The sequence below is a fragment of the Sorex fumeus genome, unplaced genomic scaffold (genome assembly GCF_029834395.1).
Source record: "Sorex fumeus unplaced genomic scaffold, SorFum_2.1 ptg000073l, whole genome shotgun sequence".
NCBI classification, from domain to species: Eukaryota; Metazoa; Chordata; class Mammalia; order Eulipotyphla; family Soricidae; genus Sorex; species Sorex fumeus.
In genome coordinates this window covers 17,524,669-17,547,557 of record NW_026606130.1, presented here as the reverse complement: position 1 = coordinate 17,547,557, position 22,889 = coordinate 17,524,669, and the positions used below count along the sequence as shown (strand labels likewise).

Below are 22,889 nucleotides of genomic sequence, written 5' to 3'. Positions count from 1 at the left end.
TCATCCAGGATTTATCTTCTCAATTTATTTCATGTAACACGGTGTCCTCAAATTCTATGTTGTTACAAATTGCAAAATTTCATTCTTTTTATGACTGAATAAAATATTCTATTGCATTTATAATGGATAGCTTGATGACAAGAATATATTTTTGGGGGTTGAGAGCCAAACTCTGTGTGGGCAGGCTCAGAAAAGATATGGGTTCCAGGGATTGAATCCAGGTCAGCCACATGTAAGTCAAGTGCCGTACTTGCTGTACTTTCACTCTGACCCATGACTGGAATACGTTTTGAAAAATATATCATTATATGATTTTACCTTTCTGTGAACACTGGAGGGTAATCAAACTAATCTCAATGAATGGCTATGTTGTATAACCTGTTGAGTCAGTCATATAAGTGGTCCATTATTATCTTAAGAATTTTTTTAATGTTGGAGCACTACTTTTTATTCATTGATTAAGCTGATTGAATTGGGCATGAACTCCACATTACTTTTCTTTAATTGAATCACAGTGAGACACAGTTACAAAGCTTTCATGTTTGAGATTCAACCGTACAATGATCGAACATCCATCCCTCCACCACTGCACACTTTAAACCACCAGTGTCCACAGTATATTCCCCGCCCCCACCCCAGTCCTCACCCTACCTCCATGGCAAGCAATTTTCCCAATACTTTCTCTCTACTTTTGGGCATTATGTTTTGCTCAAATTTTCCCACCACCATTCAAGCTTGCCTGCAAGGGGCAGATGCTAGATCATTTATTGTCTGTTGCTCATTTTGAATATCTTGGGTGCGATGGCTGTATGATTCTGGAGTCCTAGATTGTAAATGGTTGGGTTCCAGAGACATTTATGTAGGGTACTAATCCATTTTAGGATTCAATTGAGCATCTCTAGACCAGGGCTGTTGGTGTGTTAAGGTGAATTCTGGAGGCACATTGTGGGGGTGACAGCCAGGCCGATGAGCGGGCAAGGAGCCGGGAAGGACAGCCTGGCACCTCTGCTGCCATGTTACATGGAGATTTAATCCTGGAACCCACACACCTGGGCCTTGTTTGTGTAAGTTTTTGGTCACTTAGAGTCCATCTGGAGTAGGTGGGGAGGCTGCGCCTGCTCCATGTGGGGTTCCTCGGTGAAATTGGCTAGGTATGGGGCTCAGAGAGATCTCTGGCTCTGTTGTGTCTTCTGGAACTCATTACTGTGTCTCTGGACCAGGATGTTGGTGCGCTGAGGTGGCACCTGGCACCTGGAGGCACATTGTGGGCATGACAGCCAGGCCAACGAGCAGGTGGGGAGCCAGGGAGGGACAGCCCAGCACCTTTGCTGCCATGCAGCATGGAAATTTAATCTTGGAACCTGTATACCTGGGCCTTGCTTGTGTAAGCTCTTGGTCACCGGGATTCCATCAGGAGTAGGTGGGGAGATTGTACCTGCTCCATCTGGGGTGCCCCGGTGAAATTGGCTTGGTATGGGGCCCAGAGAGATCTCCAGTTCTGTGCTGTGTTCCAGAACTCGATGCTGTGTCTCTGGTTTTTCACCTCTTTCGAGGTTTATTTATGGGTCTCTGAAGCAAGGTCAGTAATAAAGTTTACAGGGTTGTGCTGGAGTTGTTTCATGGGGGTGACTGCCAGTGCTTCCATGCGTATTCGGAAGTGGGGGGAGGTAGCCCAATCAAATTCCATGAAAGCCTGAAGACTTCAGTCACAAAACCTGCATACGCAAATTTTCAGCAGATTATATTTTGGTGAGGTCAGTCCTCAGATGGTGGAGTCAGACCTGGGGTATGGGGGCAATTTTGGATTGTGGAAGCAAGCGGCTGCTAGGGGCTCAACCAGCTGGGCAGCTGTGGGCACAGGCCAACCTGGCCCCCTCAGATATACCCCAGTCGTTTAGCCATGTGCAGGTACGAGATTAACTGTGGATTTTGGTCTCTTTAGAGATGTATCTATGGGTCTCTGATGTCAGGCCAATAAATAAGCTTGTATAGCTGAGCCCGAGGTAGTTTGTGGGGATGGTTGCAACATACCTAACTTTTGGCCATTTAAATTTCTTAGTAAAAAAAAAATTCTTGGTAAACTTCGCTCCAAGTTGTTGGGGTCCAGCCAAAGGCTCAGCAGCAATTTTTGGGTGTCAGGAAGGCTGAAGGCACCATCAAGCTGCTGATGCGCTTGCCCCGCAGGTACAGGTTGACCTGGTGGCGGCATCATACCCCCTATCCTAAACATTTTTAAGCTACCCATGACTATACCAGCACAAATTTTATCCTTTCATCCATTGATAGATACTAAGCTTATTTTCATATATTAGATATCTATGGTAAATAACGGGCTGGAGCGATAGCACAGCAGGTAGGGCATTTGACTTGCAAGCGGACAATATGGCCAACCCGAGTTTGATTCCTCCGCCCCTCTCAGAGAGCCTGGCAAGCTACCGAGAGTATCTCGCCCGCACGGCAAAGCCTGGCAAGCTACCCGTGACGTATTCAATATGCCAAACACAGTAACAATTGTCACAATGGCAATATGCCAAACACAGTAACGATTATCACAATGGAGACATTACTGGGACGGCTCAAGCAAATCAATGAACAACGGGAGGACAGTTACAGTGACAGTGATGGTAAATAATGCCACAATGGAGAGAAGTAGTTTAACAAATGAGTGTTTTCATTTTCTTTGGGTAAGTATCCAGATGTAGAATTTCTGGGTCATGTAGTAATTCTATTATTAATTTTTAAGAACCTTCATACTTTATCCTTTAAAAATTAGTGCTGGGGTAAGAGAGAGAGAAAGAGAGAGAGAGAGAGAGAAGAAGAGAAGAAAAGTGTCTGCCATGCCATGGAGGCAAGCTGGGCAGGGATAGGTTAGGGACACTGGTGGTGGGAAATATACTCTGGTGAAGGGATGGGTGTTGGAACATTATATGACTGAGCAATTTTGAAACTATCATGAAACTGTAGTTCATAGTGGTTCAATAAGGAGAGGGAAATTATTAATGGTGTGACATTGTTTATAGTAGTGTTAATATTTATGCTTTAGATGTGAATTTTACTGCGCCACCATATCACCAAAATGTTAATATTACACCACCACCATTATTTTATTCCTTCTCATCTACACATTCCATCCCCTCTCCTTCATCCTACCTCCCAGTTAGAAGCATTGGTTTTGTTTTCAGAGTTTAAGGGTTTGCTTTCATTGACCATTACATATTCCATTTTTTGTTCTTTATATGACACATTTGACTAAAATCATCTGGACTTTGTCTTTTTCTGACTTATTTCACTTACATGACACCACCCCATTCTACTTATATTGTAGCAAAATGTGGTATTTCATCTTACAACACAGTAGTATTCTACTGTGTATTATATATATAACACAATTTCTCTGTCCAAGCATCTGTTATTGGGTTCTTGGGTTTTTTTTTTTAATCTTAGCCATTGTAAATAGTGCTGTAGTGAACATAGATGTACATATATCTTTTAATAACATTTTTCTTGGGGTTTGTACCCAAGAGTGGTATCATATGTTTAGTTTTAGTCTTAACATTTTTAGAAGTTTCTTTACTGTATTGCATAGAAGTTGAACCACTTTACAATCTTTCAAACAGTGGATGAGAATGAACATTCCATGCTATATCCTATTTAAAATGTACATTTTCATCAAGAGCACTCAAGGGTTCCCTTTTCTCTACTTTCTCACAAACTCTTAGTTTTTTTCTCTTTTTGTTAATAACCACCCTGTCACGTACATCTTATTGCAGTGTTTATTAAATTTTTAGATGATTGATATCTTTTCATATAAATTTTGTCCATCTGTATGTCTTCGTTGTCCATCTATATGTCTTCTTTGTCTGCTTAGGTTCTCTGCACATTTTTTTTTATTTATTTATTGAATCACTGTGGGAAAGGTTACAAAGCTTTCAGGTTTATGTCTCAGTCATGCAAATATCAAACACATTTCCCTTTACCAATACTTATTTTTTCCCATGAAGAACCCCAATAAAACCCCACCCCCCACCCCTCCCCGTCCCTGTGAGGCAGATGAATTCTAGTTAACACTCTATCCGCTTTGATTAGATTGTTTCAATAAAAGATTCACCACTATTATTTAGAGTTTACCCCCCCCCCAAATCAGACATGCTGAAAAAGCATTGTGAAGTGATTTGCTTTCTACAGCTGGGTTCAAGAATTAAATGTTGGTTTTGGATTTCTGCTATTTTACCTATTGACCCTGGAAGTATTTCTACTGAAAGTCAGATAGTTAAGAAATTGGTTTCTGTGTTCTGGAGTCGTGGCCGTGCTGGAGAGCCGCTCGTGGGGGGCAACTGGTGGCCTCGGTAGGGCGTGAAGGGCGGAGCGAAACGCCCCCCTTCCCATGAGGTTTTAGTCGCCCCCACACTCCCGGCTCATACCTGCTGTCCACAAGGCTCCCATGTGGCCGCCATCTTTCTTTCCAGAGAGGAGAGGGCGAATGGGGCAACACCCTTTCCCCTCCGGCAGACTTGATGGGCTGGATCAACGCATAGTCCGTTCACTTTTCTGCTCCAAGCTGCTGGGTTCTGCATTAAGTCCTTGTGCTTCTGGGGCCATGGCCGTGCTGGAGAGCCGCTCGCGGGGGGCGACTTGTGACCTCGGTAGGGCGTGAAGGACGGACCGGAACGCCCCCCGACCCATGAGGTTTTAGTCGCCCCCACTCCCCCGGCTCATACCTGCTGTCCACAAGGCTCCCATGTGGCCGCCATCTTTCTTTCCAGAGAGGAGAGGGCGAATGGGGCAACACCCTTTCCCCTCCGGCAGACTTGATGGCCTGGGTCAATGCATAGTCCGTTCACTTTTCTGCTCCAAGCTGCTGGGTTCTGGATTAAGTCCTTGTGCTTCTGGGGCCGTGGCTGTGCTGGAGAGCCGCTCGTGGGGGGCAACTGGTGACCTCGGTAGGGCGTGAAGGACGGACCGGAACGCCCCCCGACCCATGAGGTTTTAGTCGCCCCCACACTCCCAGCTCATACCTGCTGTCCACAAGGCTCCCATGTGGCCGCCATCTTTCTTTCCAGAGAGGAGAGGGCGAATGGGGCAACACCCTTTCCCCTCCGGCAGACTTGATGGCCTGGGTCAATGCATAGTCCGTTCACTTTTCTGCTCCAAGCTGCTGGGTTCTGCATTAAGTCCTTGTGCTTCTGGGGCCGTGGCTGTGCTGGAGAGCCGCTCGTGGGGGGCAACTGGTGACCTCGGTAGGGCGTGAAGGACGGACCGGAACGCCCCCCTTCCCATGAGGTTTTAGTCGCCCCCACACCCCCGGCTCATACCTGCTGTCCACAAGGCTCCCATGTGGCCGCCATCTTTCTTTCCAGAGGGAGGAGGGCGGAAGGGAGCAACACCCTTTCCCCTCTGGGCAGAAATGATTGCCTGGATTAACGCATAGTCCTTTCACTTTTCTGCTCCAAGCTGCTGGGTTCTGCATTAAGCCCTTGTGCTTCTGGGGCTGTGGCCGTGCTGGAGAGCCGCTCGTGGGGGGCAACTGGTGACCTCGGTAGGGCGTGAAGGATGGACCGGAACGCCCCCCTTCCCATGAGGTTTTAGTCGCCCCCACACTCCCGGCTCATACCTGCTGTCCACAAGGCTCCCATGTGGCCGCCATCTTTCTTTCCAGAGAGGAGAGGGCGAATGGGGCAACACTCTTTCCCCTCCGGCAGACTTGATGGCCTGGGTCAATGCATAGTCCGTTCACTTTTCTGCTCCAAGCTGCTGGGTTCTGCATTAAGTCCTTGTGCTTCTGGGGCCGTGGCTGTGCTGGAGAGCCGCTCGTGGGGGGCAACTGGTGACCTCGGTAGGGCGTGAAGGACGGACCGGAACGCCCCCCCTTCCCATGAGGTTTTAGTCGCCCCCACACCCCCGGCTCATACCTGCTGTCCACAAGGCTCCCATGTGGCCGCCATCTTTCTTTCCAGAGGGAGGAGGGCGGAAGGGAGCAACACCCTTTCCCCTCTGGGCAGAAATGATTGCCTGGATTAACGCATAGTCCTTTCACTTTTCTGCTCCAAGCTGCTGGGTTCTGCATCAAGCCCTTGTGCTTCTGGGGCCATGGCCGTGCTGGAGAGCCGCTCGTGGGGGGCAACTGGTGACCTCGGTAGGGCGTGAAGGACGGACCGGAACGCCCCCCTTCCCATGAGGTTTTAGTCGCCCCCACACTCCCGGCTCATACCTGCTGTCCACAAGGCTCCCATGTGGCCGCCATCTTTCTTTCCAGAGAGGAGAGGGCGAATGGGGCAACACCCTTTCCCCTCCAGCAGACTTGATGGCCTGGGTCAATGCATAGTCCGTTCACTTTTCTGCTCCAAGCTGCTGGGTTCTGCATTAAGTCCTTGTGCTTCTGGGTCCGTGGCCGTGCTGGAGAGCCGCTCGTGGGGGGTGACTGGTGACCTCGGTAGGGCGTGAAGGACGGACCGGAACGCCCCCCTTCCCATGAGGTTTTAGTCGCCCCCACACCCCCGGCTCATACCTGCTGTCCACAAGGCTCCCATGTGGCCGCCATCCTTCTTTCCAGAGAAGAGAGGGCAAATGGGGCAACACCCTTTCCCCTCTGGCAGACTTGATGGCCTGGATTAACGCATAGTCCTTTCACTTTTCTGCTCTAAGCTGCTGGTTTCTGCATTAAGTCCTTGTGTTTCTGGGGCTGTGGCCGTGCTCCAAACTTAACTCTGACTTTCAGGGAGAAAGATTGGGTGGTTTACTTCTCATTGATCACTTTGTATATAGAGAGATGTCGCGCGTCCGCGTAAGCGGCCGCGCGGTTTTGAGAAAAAGTCCTCGTTCCCGCATACTCGAGCTGTGTTTGTAGAGGCTTCTGGTCACTGGGGTTCCATCTGGGGGAGGCGGGATGCGGCACCTACTCCATCTGGAACTTGCGGGTGAACTCGGCTCTTTTTGGAACCTGTTTTTTCTTTTTTTTTTCCTCCGGGATCCCGCACCCTCCATGTGTTCTTTCTCTTATGCTTAAGGCTTCAAAGATGGCGCTGGGGGGCGGGCTGTGGGCGTGACTTCCGGAATCAGAGGTTACCTGGGAGGTGTAGTCCGGCAGATTTGAGAAAAAGTCCTCGTTCCCGCATACTCGAGCTGTGTTTGTAGAGGCTTCTGGTCACCGGGGTTCCATCTGGGGGAGGCGGGATGCGGCACCTACTCCATCTGGAACTTGTGGGTGAACTCGGCTCTTTTTGGAACCTGTTTTTTCTTTTTTTTTCCTCCGGGATCCCGCACCCTCCATGTGTTCTTTCTCTTATGCTTAAGGCTTCAAAGATGGCGCTGGGGGGCGGGCTGTGGGCGTGACTTCCGGAATCAGAGGTTACCTGGGAGGTGTAGTTCGGCAGATTTGAGAAAAAGTCCTCGTTCCCGCATACTCGAGCTGTGTTTGTAGAGGCTTCTGGTCACCGGGGTTCCATCTGGGGGAGGCGGGATGCGGCACCTACTCCATCTGGAACTTGCGGGTGAACTCGGCTCTTTTTGGAACCTGTTTTTTCTTTTTTTTTTCCTCCGGGATCCCGTACCCTCCATGTGTTCTTTCTCTTATGCTTCTCTCTGCACATTTTTTAATCATTGTCTCCAGGGGCTGGAGGGGTAGTACAGCGGATAAGGTGTTTGCCTTTCAAGCGGTGGACCCGGGTTTGATCCCCAGCATCCAATATGGTCCCCCAAGCACCGCCAGGAATAATTCCTGAGTGCAGAGCCAGGAGTAACCCCTGAGCATAGCTGGGTGTGACTCAAAAAGAAAAAAATCATTGTTTCCAATTTCTTAGGTAATACAATCAAGTTATTTATGTGAGCCCTTTTCCTGGTGAATGCTATGCTTGCATAATTACGAACTTTCCTTTTAGCACTATTTTTGCTGTATTCCACAAGCTGAACATCGTTTTTTTTTTTCAATTTTATTGAATAACCGTAGATAGTTATAAGCTTTCATGTTTGGGTTACAATCACACAATGATCAAGCACCCATCCCTCCACCAGTACACATTTCCTACCACCAATATCCCCGGTATATCCCCCCTTTCCCACCCTCCCCCTGCCTCCATGGCAGACAGGATTCCCCATACTCTCTCTCTCTCTCTACTTTTGGGAATTATGGTTTGCAATATAGACACTGAGAGGTTATCATGTTTGGTCCTTTATCTGCTTTCTCCACATATCTTCCATCCCAACTGGTTCCTCAAGCTAACATTTTCTTAGTGATCCCTTCTCTATTCCAGCTGCCTTCTCCCATTTGCTCATGAGGCAGGCTTCGAGCTATGGAGCAGTCTTCCTGTCCCATGTATATATTATCCTTAGTTGTCAGCCTCATGTTTTGTTTTTCTATATTCCACAAATGAGTGCAGTCCTTCTATGTCTGTCCCTCTCTTTCTGACTCATTTCACTTAGCATGATAATCTCCATGTCTATCCATTTATAAGCAAAGTTCATGACTTCATCTCTCCTGACAGCTACATAGTATTCCATTGTGTAGATGTAGCAAAGTTTCTTTATCCAGTCATCTGTTCTAGGGCACTAGGGTTGTTTCCGGATTTTGGCTATTGTGAACAGTGCTGTAATGAATGTATAGGTACAGATGTCATTCTACTGTGCTTTTTTACATCCTCGGGATATATTCCCAGAAGTGACATTGTGGGGTCATATGGAAGCTCAATTTCTAGTTTTTGAAGGATAGTCCATATTGTTTTCCAGAAAGGCTGGACTAGTGGGCATTCCCACCAACAGTGAAAGATCGTCCCTTTTTCCCCACATCCACTCCAGTACTGGTTGCTTTTGTTCTTTTGAATGTGTGCCAGAGTCTGTGGTGTGAGACCATATCTCATTGTTGCTTTGATTTGCGTCTCCCTGATGGCTAGCGATGTGGAGCATTTTTTCATGTGCCTTTTGGCCATTTGTATTTCTTTTTTGAGGAAAATTCTGTTCATTTCTTCTACCCATTTTTTGTTGGGGTTGGAGGTTTTTTTCTACTAGTGTACAATTCTACTAGTGTACTAGTAGTACTAGTGTACTAGTATAAAAATAGGAAGTTTTATTCCTTGTACAATTCTACTACTGTCTTGTATATCCTGGATATTAATCCCTTATCAGATAGATATTGGTTAAATATTCTTTCCCATACTGTGAGCTCTGACTGTATTTTGGTCACTGTTTCTTTTGAAGTGCAGAAGCTTCGTAGTTTGATGTAGTCTCATTTGTTTATGTTTGCTTTCACTTGCATGGTCAGTGCTTTTTAATTCTCACAGATGCTTTTAGCTTCCATGTTGTGGAGGGTTCTGCCTACATTTTCCTCTATGTACCTTATGGATTCATGTCTGATATTGATGTCTTTAATCCACTATGATCTGACTTTTGTGCCTGGCATTAGACAGAGGTCAGTGTTCATTTTTTTGCAGGTAGCTATCCAGTTTTCCCAGCACCACTTGTTGAAGAGGCTTTCCTTGTTCCACTTCATATTTCTTGCTCCTTTGTCAAAGATTAAGTGGTCATATATTTGGGGATCTGTGACAGAATATTCAACTCTGTTCCACTGGTTTGCAATAAAGACCGTTATTATAGGTGTGAGGTAATAGCCCATTGTCATTTTGACTTGCATTTCCCTGATATTCAGTGATCTGGACATATTTTCGTTTGCCTGTTGGTTATCTATATGTGTTTGGGGAAATGTTTGTTCCAACTTCTTTCCAATTTTGCAGTGAACTTGTTTTCTTTATAGTTGTTGACTTCTTATGATTACTTTATATATCTTAGTAATATAATATCCCTTGTCAAGATGTGTGATGTGCAAATATTTGCTCCATTTAGTAGAATGCTGTTTTGAGTCAGTAATACTTTGTTCAAAGTCCAAATTTTAGGGGCTGGAGCAATAGTACAGCTGTTAGGGCGTTTGCCTTGCACGTGGCCCCCCTGAGTTCCATTCTTAGCATCCCATATGGTCCCACTTGCACAGCCTAGCCAGGAGTAAAGTTTGAGTGCAGATACATGAGTAATTCCTGTGCATCGCCAAGTGTGAGCCAAAAAGCAAAAAACAAAAACACAAATTTTAAGCTTGATGTAACCACATTTATTTTTGCTTTTTCTGTCCTCACAATGGAATTAAAGTATCCAAGATACACTGAAGTCAGTTTGGTGGAGTATTTTATCTATGTAACACACCACATCAACAAAAGGAAACATAGAGATTGTCCAGTCATATCAGTAGATACATAATAATATTTTTAGGAGGGGAGGATCGGTTTTGTCCTCACCTGTATTAGGTGCTTGCTCTGGGCTCTAGACTCAGGGATGTTCCTGGAGGTGTTCAGGGTATCAGATGGCGTATAGTGATTGAACCTGGGTTGATCATGTGCCAGGTGACCCAGAACTATCTCTCTGGCCTACAGAAAAAGTTTTTTTTTTGCACGAACCCGCATCCATCAATTTATGTTAAAACTTTTTAAACTGTTGATATATGGAACCATATATTGGGGGACATATGCAAAAAATCCACAACTAATATTATACTCAGTGGTGAAAACTAGAAATCTTTTTCCTGTAAGATCAGGTAGCACTGTAACACTGTAACACTGTCCTCCCATTGTTCATGGATTTGCTCGAGTGGGCACCAGTAATGTCTCCATTGTGAGACTTGTTGTTACTGTTTTTGTTATATCAAATATGCCACGAGGAGCTTTGCTGTGTGGGCAGGATACTCACAGTAGATTGCCAGGCTCTCAGAGATGGATGGAGGAATTAAACCCAGGTCGGCCACGTGCAAGGCAAATGCCCTACCCACTGTGCTATCACTCCATCAGGTAGAGAACAAAATGTCCATTTCCACCACTTATGTTTAATTATCTTTATTTGCATATGGTATGGCAATGTTTACCTTTACCTTATGGCAATGTATATAGAACATTCTAAAGTTTCCATCAGGAGTATTGGAAACATACTGATACAGTAAAATTATTGGCTATGAAATCAATAAACATAATTATGCTATTTTGACCAGATTGACAGTAAGTACAGCAGGTAAAGCAAACTTGTCTTGTATGTGCCCAACCTGGGTTATTTCCCTAACATCCCATGTTGCCCCTTGAATATTCCTTATTCCACTAGGAATACGCCCTGAGCTGAGTCACAAAAACCAAAAAAACAAAATGTTGGTTTCTCAACAAAGGAGGTAAGTAACTTATATGTTGAAAACTGTGCCACCTTTCAGAGAAATAAAAGGTAACACAGAATACAGAAAAATATCCAGGTTCATGATTCGAAGTCAACATACTCATAGCTATAAAAATTCATATATTTGTCTTCTCATACAGGATTTTGTACATATAAACTTAAATCAGAGGATAAACTCAGCTGGGTTTTGAGGTCCAGCATATCATGAACAGTGTAGCTTTGGTTTACTCAATGTAAAATAAAATAATTTGATATTAAGGGCTAAGGTGATAGGTATAACCCCCTATTTCCAAAAGGTAAAATTAAGGAAAGCAATTTTAGAATATGATGGCAATGTAGAAGAATATAGTTCCTATTTGGATTAAAACCTAGGAATATTAGAATACCCTCTAATTGACTAAAGAATGTTGTAAAATAGCTGTGGTAAAAAATTATTTCTATTCCATAACTAATTACAGGATTACCTCCCGTGTTCCATTCTTTAGGTATGCTTTGATATTTCTAGGATCGGGTTCTATATTTGAATCTGACAAACTTTGAATGGTCATTCTTTTTAGTTATTTTTTATCTTCTTTCACAAAACATTATTTGTTTTAGTTTATCAAAAAATCCTATATTTAGCTTGCTTGGACTCTGGGATTCTAACTACTTTGTTATTTTTATCGTTGCTCTTGTCTTGTCTTCTGTTTTGCTCCCTTTATAAAACATTCGACATGCAGCATAAAAATCTAGTTTTCCAACAAATGAGCTCCTCATGGGCTGGAGCGATAGCACAGTGCATAGGGCTTTTGCCTTTCACGCGGCCAACCTGGGTTCGATTCCTCTGCCCCTCTTGGAGAGCCCAGCAAGCTACCAGAGTATCTCGCCCACACAGCAAAGCCTGGCAAGCTACCCATGACGTATTCGATATGCCAAAAACAGTAACAAGTCTCACAGTGGAGACGTTACTGGTGCCCGCTTGAATAAAATCAATGAACAATGGTAGGACAGTGACAGTGAGCTCCTTATGGAATGTTTTCAGTTCTAATTTTTTACTAATCATCTTATTTTGTAAATACTTACATAAATATTCCCAATGGTATGTTAATTGTGGTATGAAATGTATTCTCTTTTGAAGATTAATTATTGAGCTCAAGATTATTTTATTGCATTGGAAATTTTGAAATAATATAGCTAGAGTATGTCCCCAAGTATGTTTCAAACAAAATAGATAGTTCATTCTACATGTGTGTATATCAGGATTCCATAAAGAAACTAAACTAGTAATAAGTGTGTATATGTGTTTGTGCCTGTACATGTGTCCATTATATCTGTAGCTGTGTGGTTATAGCTCTTGAGGGATTTAATTTAAGGAACAGATCTATATAATTGTGGAAGCTTGCAAGTCCAGAATCTGAGGCCGCGGCATCTAGGAAAGATTTGATGTTACATTTCAAGACAAAGGAATCTGGAAGTAGAATCTTCTTTATGGAATATTTCTTCTTTGTGGGAGCAAAAAAGTCTTTTGCTTTTTTAATTCTTGATAGCACAGCGGTAGGGTGTTTGCCTTGTGCGCGGCAGGCCCGGCCAAGCCGAGTTCGATTCCTCTGCCCCTCTCGGAGAATCCGGAAAGCTACCCAGAGTATCTCGCCCACGCGGCAAAGCCTGGCAAGCTACCCGTGTCATATTCAATAGGCCAAACACAGTAGCAACAAGTCTCAATTGAGACATTCCTGGGCCCACTTGAGCAAATCAATGAACAACGGGAGGACAGTGCCACAGTGCTTAATTTTTTATTATTCAAAAAGAATTTTTATTGATTGAAATTATGTGGTTTATAATGCTATTAATGTTTGTGTATATATACATAATGGAATCATATGCAGCTTTAAGAAAGAACAAATTAAAAGAATGTTATACTGAATGAAGTCAGTCAGAAAGAAAGGAATAGAAGCAGTCTTTCTTAAGGTATTCCCCTGATTTCATAGAATCCATCCCACTGTTGCAGGGAATCTACTGAATCTTAATCTCATTTAAAATATTAACCTCATCTAAAAATAGCTTCAGAGCAGCTGGTGCTTGACAAAGACCTGGGAACCAGGACAAGTTGAGATTTGGAATTTACAATCATAATGTATATAAACACTTCAAATCTACTGGTTATGAAAAATATATATGCATATATCTTTGTATAAATATTTTCTACGTAATATAAGTGCATGTGCAAAGTTATATATTAATTTTTAATTATTTGCTATAAAATATTGTATAATATGGTATGAATCTTTAAAAAAATTTTATTGACTCACCATGAGATACACAGTTACGAAGTTGTTCATAATTGAGTTTCAGTAATACAGTGTTTCAACATCCATGCCTTTACCAGTGCACATTTTCCACCACCAATGTCCCCAATTTTTCTCCCACCCTTCCCCCTCATCTCACCCCCGCAGTACATGATACGAATCTTGACAACATAGCTATCTTTAATCAACTATACTGGGTAATTTAGAATGTTGTTTATTGGTTGGGATATTTTTGGGGTGTGTGTGTTTGGGGACTACACCAGCTATACTTACGGGTTGCTTCTGGCTCTATACTCAGGAATCACTGCTGGTGGGAATCAGGGGAACATATAGGATGCTTGAGATCGAACTGGGTAGCCAAGTGCAATGCGAGCACCCCATCTGCTGTACTATCACTCCAGTCCCTCTTCAGTATATTTTATTATTAAGACTACTCTATATGTTAAAATTATTTTTCTAAATTAGTGACCTCATTGAATACTAACAACAATCATTATTGGCTTCAAGAATTCTGAGAGTTGTTCCCCTTTTACACCTCACCCCAAATTGTTTCTGCAATCCTAGTTTTTGACTTGTTGTATTCTTAAAAATTATTTAAACCGTGTATATTATATTCAAGTACCTCAATAGGATATAAACTATTATTTTTTAGAAGAAAACTATTTAAGGTAAATATTGGAGAAGGGAAACTGAATGAGATGGCTTGTGCCTAGAGTATGGTAACTTCGATTTTTGTGTTAAAATGAAGACTAGCATTCTTTGACCCAGAAAAATTACAGTATAATGGGTATAATACGTACTGAAAGATTTCCCCCAAGGCTCCTCTCTTTACAAATATTTGGGTTAGATATTGGATAAGGGAAAAGCTCCTCTTTTAAATATCTTCTAAAGATGTTTAAACTATTTTGGAATAATTACATCTCAGATTGTCTATGAAAGAGGAGAGATGCTGACCAGTTTTGAACTTTTTCAGATTTTTAAAAAGCGAGAAGAAGATCTTAGGCGTTTGTCTCGCCCATTGGAATGTTCTTGTTTCCGAACATCTATCTGGGATGAAACTCTCTATGAGGTTTGTATGTTCTCCTGAATTTCCCTATTTTAAGAGCATGGTAAAAAAAGCTATAAGGATATTATGAAAACAAAAAGATTTAAAACTCTTCTATAGCCATCTATGTAGACTAAATAGTAATCTATTATATTGTTTAAAAATATATATGAGACAAGAGATTTGGGGGTTGATCAGCATATCTAACAGATCAAAATGAATTAGACAAATTGTTCATGATCAACTTGGTACTGATCTTTATGTCAGAAAATATTTCACTGGTAGTCCTTCATTTTGACTTGTATTCTTAATAATTATTTAAACCGTGTATATTATATTCAAGTACCTCAATAGGATATAAACTATTATTTTTTAGAAGAAAACTATTTAAGGTAAATATTGGAGAAGGGAAACTGAATGAGATGGCTTGTGCCTAGAGTATGGTAACTTCGATTTTTGTGTTAAAATGAAGACTAGCATTCTTTGACCCAGAAAAATTATACCCATTATACTGTAATGGATATCATGTGGCTTTCAGTAATTGTAGTGGTAAGAGTAGATATATTATGGATAAAACTGAAGTTACATTATTGGCACATGCCAATATCTTTATATATTTATCATGCTTCCTCCCCTCTTAGTCCTTATCTAATGATTTGTTCTCCTCTGGACACAAAAGAATATGAATAGCTTTCCTTCATACTGCTTCTGGTATCTAGTGAGAAATTTGTGTAGTGGATGAGAAAGCATCCTCCTCTGTAACTGGTAGCTACATCCTCAGAATCAGCTTCATCTGAGAATTATTTATAACCAGAAGCACAGAAACCTGAGTTACCAAGGAGAAAAAACATTGCACTTTAGAAATAAATGATGGTTTTCAAAATCTAATTCATTTTCCCCCAATATTATGATTACCCAGCCTCACTATTAACAATCATTTTAGGATACCTGTCTAGAAAATTTTATTTTTAAAATTGATTAATTTCCATCAATATTATGGTTAGCCAATCTCACTCTAACAACAGTCATTTTTAGATACTTGTCTAGAAAATACTATTCTAGATTAATTTGGGCCGAATTTCTCTCAAAGCCTTATTCCCATAGAACAGGTTACCGTGAATAAGGATGGACATGATGCACAGATCCAACTGCGTTGTGAAGGATGGCAATACATAACACGACCAAAGACAATTGGCTAATCACAACACTGCTGTGAGTGACAATGTCTCTGCTGTGGTTAGCTTTGGTGCCTTCTCCAAGGTAAATTCAGCAGTGACATTAACACCGACCTGGGAACATGGAACTGGAACCCTAATGCCTATGTAATAAAATTAATTGAAACAGAGACTGGCGCTACTATCTTCTTTCATTGTTAAATAGAGCTGACTTAAATATTTATATTATATTAATCTTTATTCTACAAACACTCAATACATATTTATTTGATGCTATTAGACACATAAATGACTAACCAGGTTCCTGCTTCTAATAGGGAAAGAACAACATTGTGTACCTTACCAGAAAAATTGGAGTGAAATTGAAGGAAGTATTATAATGAAAATTCAAATAAGAGTTAAGAAAATAAGAGGGCATAGTTAATATTCAACTTTTTTCATTACTTATATTCATTTGGATAAAGACAGTTTTAGAAAAACACAGAGTGGACCAATTTTATTTCCATTGGATAAATATACAGCTGACTAGAAGCTTTTGGGAATCATAATATCACTGAATTCTCTGTATATAGTGGATTGAGAGTGGTGGCCATTTCTCCTTGTTACTGATAATTCCACAAAACTGATTCTTGGATGTATGTTAAATATTAGGTTCTGGTGTGAAGAACGGTCTACACTATTGAACTTAAATATTTGATGAATGGCTGGATTAGAAGCATTTTTTCACCTCACTAGATAAGAGCTTTCAACTTTCTTTCTAGCAATGTGATGGAAGTATATGATATGTTTATTTTTAATTATCAATGTAAATCATTTCCTCTAGAATTTTATGTAAGTAGAACTTAAAAATCCAATTAAAGGATAAAATTCAAATATTAACTTCTTTTTAATTTTATTTGCATTATGTTCATTAACAGTATTTGTTTGGGACTAAATTGCTGTGGGTGGGGTTTTTTGGGGGGGGTTGATGTCCATATGCTAATTTATATTTGCAAAAGTCTGGAATTGGCTCTTTGTTACTAATATTACACTGTGCTTCTGTTCGTCGATTTGCTTCTGTTCTGTTAGGCTTGGTCCAGCATTGTTTATCAACTGATTCCCATTGTTCAGCAGCTGGAAATGAACCTAAGGAATTTTGCTGAAATTATTGAAGCTGATGAAGTGATTCTATTTGAAAGAGCTACATATCTGGTGAGAATTTTCTTCTTGAAAATGTACTTACTTTCATCTTTTCAGCAATAAAAAGCAAAATATTACCAATTTCAGGAAGATCCTTTTCCCTACAATTATTTTTTTCAGCACGCAAAACATTTTTATACAGTGTATAGTAATATATAACTTAATAATGTGGATACTACCTGAGAAATGTATCATTAATGATTTTGTTGTCATGTGATCATCGCAGAGTAGATATAATCAAACACCATATATATAAAGATCACTATCATATATGTGGCCTGTCACTGGCTGAAATCTCATTACATAGCACATGAGTATATTTATAGTAAGTAACCCAAAAGAAATTCTTTGATGTATACCTATTTAGAAGTTAGCAAAACATGTATTTTATAATGTGTGGATATTTACATTATTTCTGCTAATAATTTGTGTTAATGGACTCCTGTTTAATTCTGTTAGAAAATGAGCATTTTTTTCTTATGAAACTTGTATCTCACCCCATTCTCCAAAATATAGTTAAAAACTTTTTAAAAAATTTATATAGTCCAGAGAGGAATCCGGCCGAAGCTCCACCGCAGGATGACCCATCACCTCACCGGCCCCTCCATTTCAGGTGGGTAGGGGGAGCTACGATTGCGTGCCCCTCTCCCGTGGAACCAACACCCTCCAGCAGGAACACCAGCTGCAGCTCCATCGCGGGACTACCCATCACCTCACCAGCCCCTCTATTCCAGGATACTGGGTGGGAGTGACCCTGGGACAGGGTGGGGCGTGGCCACTACATAGGGGGCGTGGCCTCCTAGAAGTTGGCGTGGCCTTCTCCAGGGCGGGCCGCAGCTTACGTGGCCACAGTTGTATTTCCCAATACGAGCACTCAGGACTTCCATCCCACCCTTTGTCAACTAATACCAACCAAAAATTTCTGGCCACCTGTACTACAATACAATATTCCACTCGCCTACTCCATTTCTAACAAAAGACCAGTATGAAATAAGTGGTACAAGGTCAATATTAAAGAGCACCTCCTCCAAAGCTTTATTCAATGTCCGTTATAAAACAAAGAATAGTGCCTGACTGAGAAGAAGGTCGGGCTCTAGAAAGGGAGAAGGGTGACTAACAGAGACAGGCCTTATCCAAAATCCTTTCCGACGATAAGAGGGAACAGTACAGAGTTCTACCTCTAGACAACCAAAACTACATGAAGAAACAGCGCAAATCTCCACTACAAGGAGAATACGAAAAAAAGAATCCCAAATCCTCAACTGAGGTTGTCCACAATTATGCTCTCTTCAATAAAGAATTCCGGGATGAAATGCAGAGGATGTTCAAGGATCTACTCAAGGAAGCAATGAAAGAGATATCCAGAAAAATAAAAGAAGAAATGAAAGAAACAATAGAACAGAGGGTCGAGAAAATACAGGAAGAAATGAGAGCAGAAAAAAAAAAGCTGCAAAAAGAAGTGCCACAAATAAAGGACTAAGTAGATGAAATCAAAAATTCAGTAAGTGCCCTTAACAGTAGGATAAGTGCAGCTGAAGAGAGAACCAGCGAGCTTCAAGATGAGCAACAGAAATCCCACAGGGAACAACAAGCAATAGGAAAAGACCTCAAAATGGCTCTAAGGAGAAACAGAGACCTAGGGGATGATGCCAAAAGAAACAACATTAGAATTATTAGAGTACCAGAAGGACAGGAAGACAACCCCAATGAAAAAGTCACAGTCAAAGAAATTATTGCTAAAAAGTTCCCAGAGTTAAGGAATGCAGACATCCAGATCCAAGGAGCCAGAAGGGTACCAGATAAAAGAGACCTCAGAAAAAACACTCCAAGGCATATCATAGAACGATGGATGCTGTGGACAGAGACACAATATTACAAGCAGCAAGGTCAAAGAAGGAAATTACATACAAAGGAGCACCCCTTAGATTCACAGCAGACCTATCAGAGGAAACCCTCCAAGCCTGAAGGCAATGGTGGGATATAGTGAAAAAACTCAATGAAATGAACGCATCACCAAGAATACTCTATCAAGCTAAACTCTCACTCAAATTCAATGGAACGATATACCACTTTGTAGATAAACAACAGCTCAGGAACTTCATAGACTCAAAACCAAATCTAAAAGAAGGACTAAAGGGGCTCCTGTAAGATAAGAAGGAAAACATGTATAAACACAACCAACTCCTAGAGAAAGATGGCACAAAACCTCATGACAATAATCTCCCTTAATGTCAATGGTCTAAATGCACATACCAAGAGACATAGAGTGGCAAAATGGATCCAGAAACAGAAACCAAAATTATGCTGTCTACAAGAAACTCATCTGAACAATCAGAGCAAACAGACTCAAAGATAAAGGATGGAAAACAGTCCTGCAAGCAAACAGCACCCTCTAAAAAGCTGGGGTGGCCATACTAGTATCCGACAACATTAATTTCAGGCTGAAAAAGATTAGAAGGGACAGCAAAGGCCATTTTATCTTCATCAAGGGATACGTACAACAGGAAGAAATCACACTCTTAAATGTATACACACCTAATGAAGGAACAGCTAGATACTTAAAACAACTGCTAACAGATATTAAGGAGGACATTGCTAGCAACACAATAGTAGTTGGAGACTTCAACATCGTCTTATCACCTCTGAATAGATCAACAAGAACAAAACTCAGCAAGGAAACATTGGCTTTGAATGAAGAAATAGGAGAGAAAGGACTTATAGACCTATACAGGGCTTTACACCCCAAAAAGAAAGAATACACATTCTTCTCCAGTGCGCACGGAACACTTTCCAAAATAGACCATGTGCTAGGCCACAAAACATACCTCAATAGAATCAGGAAGATAGAAATAGTATCAACAATCTTTTCAGACCACGATGCACTGAGGATAGAAGGGAATCACACACAGACACAGAGAACCAAATCAAACACATGGAAACTAAACAACTCACTGCTAAACAACGAGTAGGTCAGGAAGGAAATCAAGGACGAAATCAAAAGGTACCTGGAAACAAATGGGAATGAAGACACAAGCTACCAGAATTTATGGCATGCAGCTAAAGCTGTATTAAGGGGAAAATTTATAGGCCTGCAAGCATATCTCAGGACGGAAGAAAGGATGCACATAAGCAACTTGACTTCACAGCTCAAGATCTTAGAAAAGGATCAACAGAAGGAGCTCAAATCAGGCAGAAGGAAAGAGATCATAAAACTTAGAGCAGAAATCAACGACATGGAAACCAAAGAAACAATCCGAAAGATCAAAGAAACCAAGAGCTGATTCTTCGAGAAAATAAACAAGATAGATAAACCACTAGCAACAGTCACAAAGAAACAGAGAGAGAGAACCCTAATAAACTGAATCAGAAGTAAGAATGGAGATATCACAACGGAAACCAAAGAAATTCAAAAGATCATCAGAGACTACTTTGAAAGTCTGTATGCCACGAAACAAGAGAACCTAGAAGAAATGGATAAATTCCTAGATTCCTATAATCTCCCAAAGCTGAGTCAAGAAGATATAGAATACCTGAATAGACCTATTTATATCAAGAAAATTGAAACTGTAATCAAAAGTCTTCCCAAAAACAGAAGCCTAGGTCCAGATGGATTCACTAGCGAATTTTTCCAAACATTTAAAGAGGACCTACTGCCATTCCTTCTCAAACTTTTCCAGGAAATTGAAAAAACAGAAACTACCCCAAACAGTTTCTATGACGGCCATATCACTTTAATCTTGATCACGACCATCCTGTTGTTCGTCGATTGCCTCGAGCAGGCCCCAGTAACGTCTCCTTCGTCCTAGCCCTGAGATTTTTTTTTTAAAGTGCCATATTCAAGTCTCTTTCCGGGTTAGGAGAATGAGACCCATCATTGTTACTGGTATTTGGCATATTGGGTATACCACGGGAAGTTTGCCAGACTCTGCCGTGTGGGCAGTTTACATTTGGTAGCCTGCCAGTTTGTCCAAAGTAGGAATGAGATGATAAGATGTCCGGGAACTGAGTGTGATAATCTCTGGATCCTGGCCGTTGTTGGGGTTACACCGCAGTTGGTGGGTGTAACTGTCTAGCTACTGGCAGGTCCAGTTCCAAACCGTGCAGGCTTGGAGATCTCAGCCCCGGGTCCCACACACCTGGGTTCCTCTGCCAGTTCTTTTATGCGTGAGGCTCATCCAAGTGTGTGGAGAGTGGTCCCAGCATGGCCTTGGCTGGGGCCCAGAGGTCTTCAGCTGTTGGGCCCTGGTGGAGACAGTCAGGCACAGGGTAGAAGACTCTGCCTTGTTCTCTCCCGGGAACTGAGTGTGATAATCTCTGGATCCTGGCCATTGTTAGGGTTACACGGCAGTTGGTGGGTGTAACTGTCTAGCTACTGGCAGGTCCAGTCCCAAACTGTGCAGGCTTGGAGATCTCAGCCCTGGGTCCCACACATCTGAGTTCCTCTGCCAGTTCTTTTATGCGTGAGGCTCATCCAAGTGTGTGGAGAGTGGTCCCAGCATGGCCTTGGCTAGGGCCCGGAGGTCTTCAGCTGTTGGTCTTCAGCTCTCTAATACTAAAAGGAAACAAAGACACCACAAAAAAAAAGAAAATTACAGGCCAATATCCCTGATGAACATGGATGCGAAAATTCTGAATAAAATACTAGCAAATAGAATTCAACGACTCATCAAAAAGACCATACACCATGACCAAATGGGATTAATCCCGGGGATGAAAGGATGGTTTAACATTCGGAAATCAATCAACATAATCCATCATATCAACAAAAAAAGATAAAAATCATATGATCATATCAATAGATACATAGAAAGTATTTGACAAGATCCAGCACCCATTTATGATGAAAACCCTCACCAAGTTGGGAATAGAGGGGACTTTCCTCAATATAGTTAAAGTCATCTACCATAAACCTACAGCAAGCATCATCCTCAATGGGGAAAAACGAAGAGCCTTCCCCCTAAGATCAGGACGAGACAAGGATGCCCAAGATCTCCACTACGGTTCAACATAGTACTGGAAATACTAGCAATAGCGATTAGTCAAGAAAAAGATATTAAGGGTATCCTGGTAGGAAAGGAAGAAATCAAGCTCTCACTATTCATACATGATATGATACTATACTTAGAGAACCCTAAAACCTCTACCAAGAAACTCCTAGAAACAATAGTCTTTTATAGTAAAGTTGCAGGTTATAAAATCAATACCCAAAAGTCCTTGGCTTTCCTATACGCAAATAGTGAGAGAGAAGAAAATGACATGAAGAAAACAATCCCGTTCACAATTGTACGCCAGAAAATCAACTACCTAGGAATTAGTTTAACTAAGGAAGTAAAAGACCTGTACAAAGAAAACTACAAAATGCTCTTTCTGGAAATAAAAGAGGACGTGAGGAAATGGAAAAATATTCCCTGTTTATGGATCGGGAGAATTAATATTGTCAAAATGGCAGTACTTCCCAAAGCACTGTACAAATTCAATGTGATCCCTATTAGGATACCCATGACATTCTTTAAAGAAATGGAACGAACACTCCTAAAATTTATATGGAACAATAAGCCACCACGAATAGCTAAAGCAATTCTTGGGGGAAAATTGTGAGGAATTAACCTCCCGAACCTCAAACTCTACTACAAAGCAGTAATAATTAAAACAGCATGGTATTGGAACAATGGCAGAGCTGGAGACCTATGGAACAGGGTTGAATATACTGACATCTCCCCTCAAACATATGATCACCTAATCTTTGATAAAAGAGAAAGAAATGCGAAGTGGAGTAAGGAAAGCCTTTTTAACAAATGGTGCTGGCAAAACTGGACGACTACATGCAAAAAACTGGGCTTAGATCTCTGCCTAACACCATGTGCAAAAGTAAGATCAAAATGGATCAAAGATCTCAATATCAGACCGGAATCCATAAGGTACACTGAAGACAAAGTTGGCAAAACATTGAAGCTAATGGTATCTTCAAAGATGTCACGCCACTGGCCAAGCAAGTGAAAACAGAGATAGACAAATGGG

The 22,889-nt window shown here is 41.6% G+C and overlaps 1 protein-coding gene across 1 annotated transcript in view; it reads left to right on the top strand.

Annotated features, from left to right (window-relative positions):
• Positions 1-22,889, top strand: part of RRAGB (Ras related GTP binding B) — a 71,168-nt gene that overhangs the window by 20,177 nt on the left and 28,102 nt on the right. The window contains exons 6-7 of the mRNA XM_056130044.1: positions 14,446-14,541; positions 16,761-16,883. Coding sequence (XP_055986019.1) covers positions 14,446-14,541; positions 16,761-16,883 — 219 coding nt within the window. The remainder of the gene's footprint in view (positions 1-14,445; positions 14,542-16,760; positions 16,884-22,889) is intronic.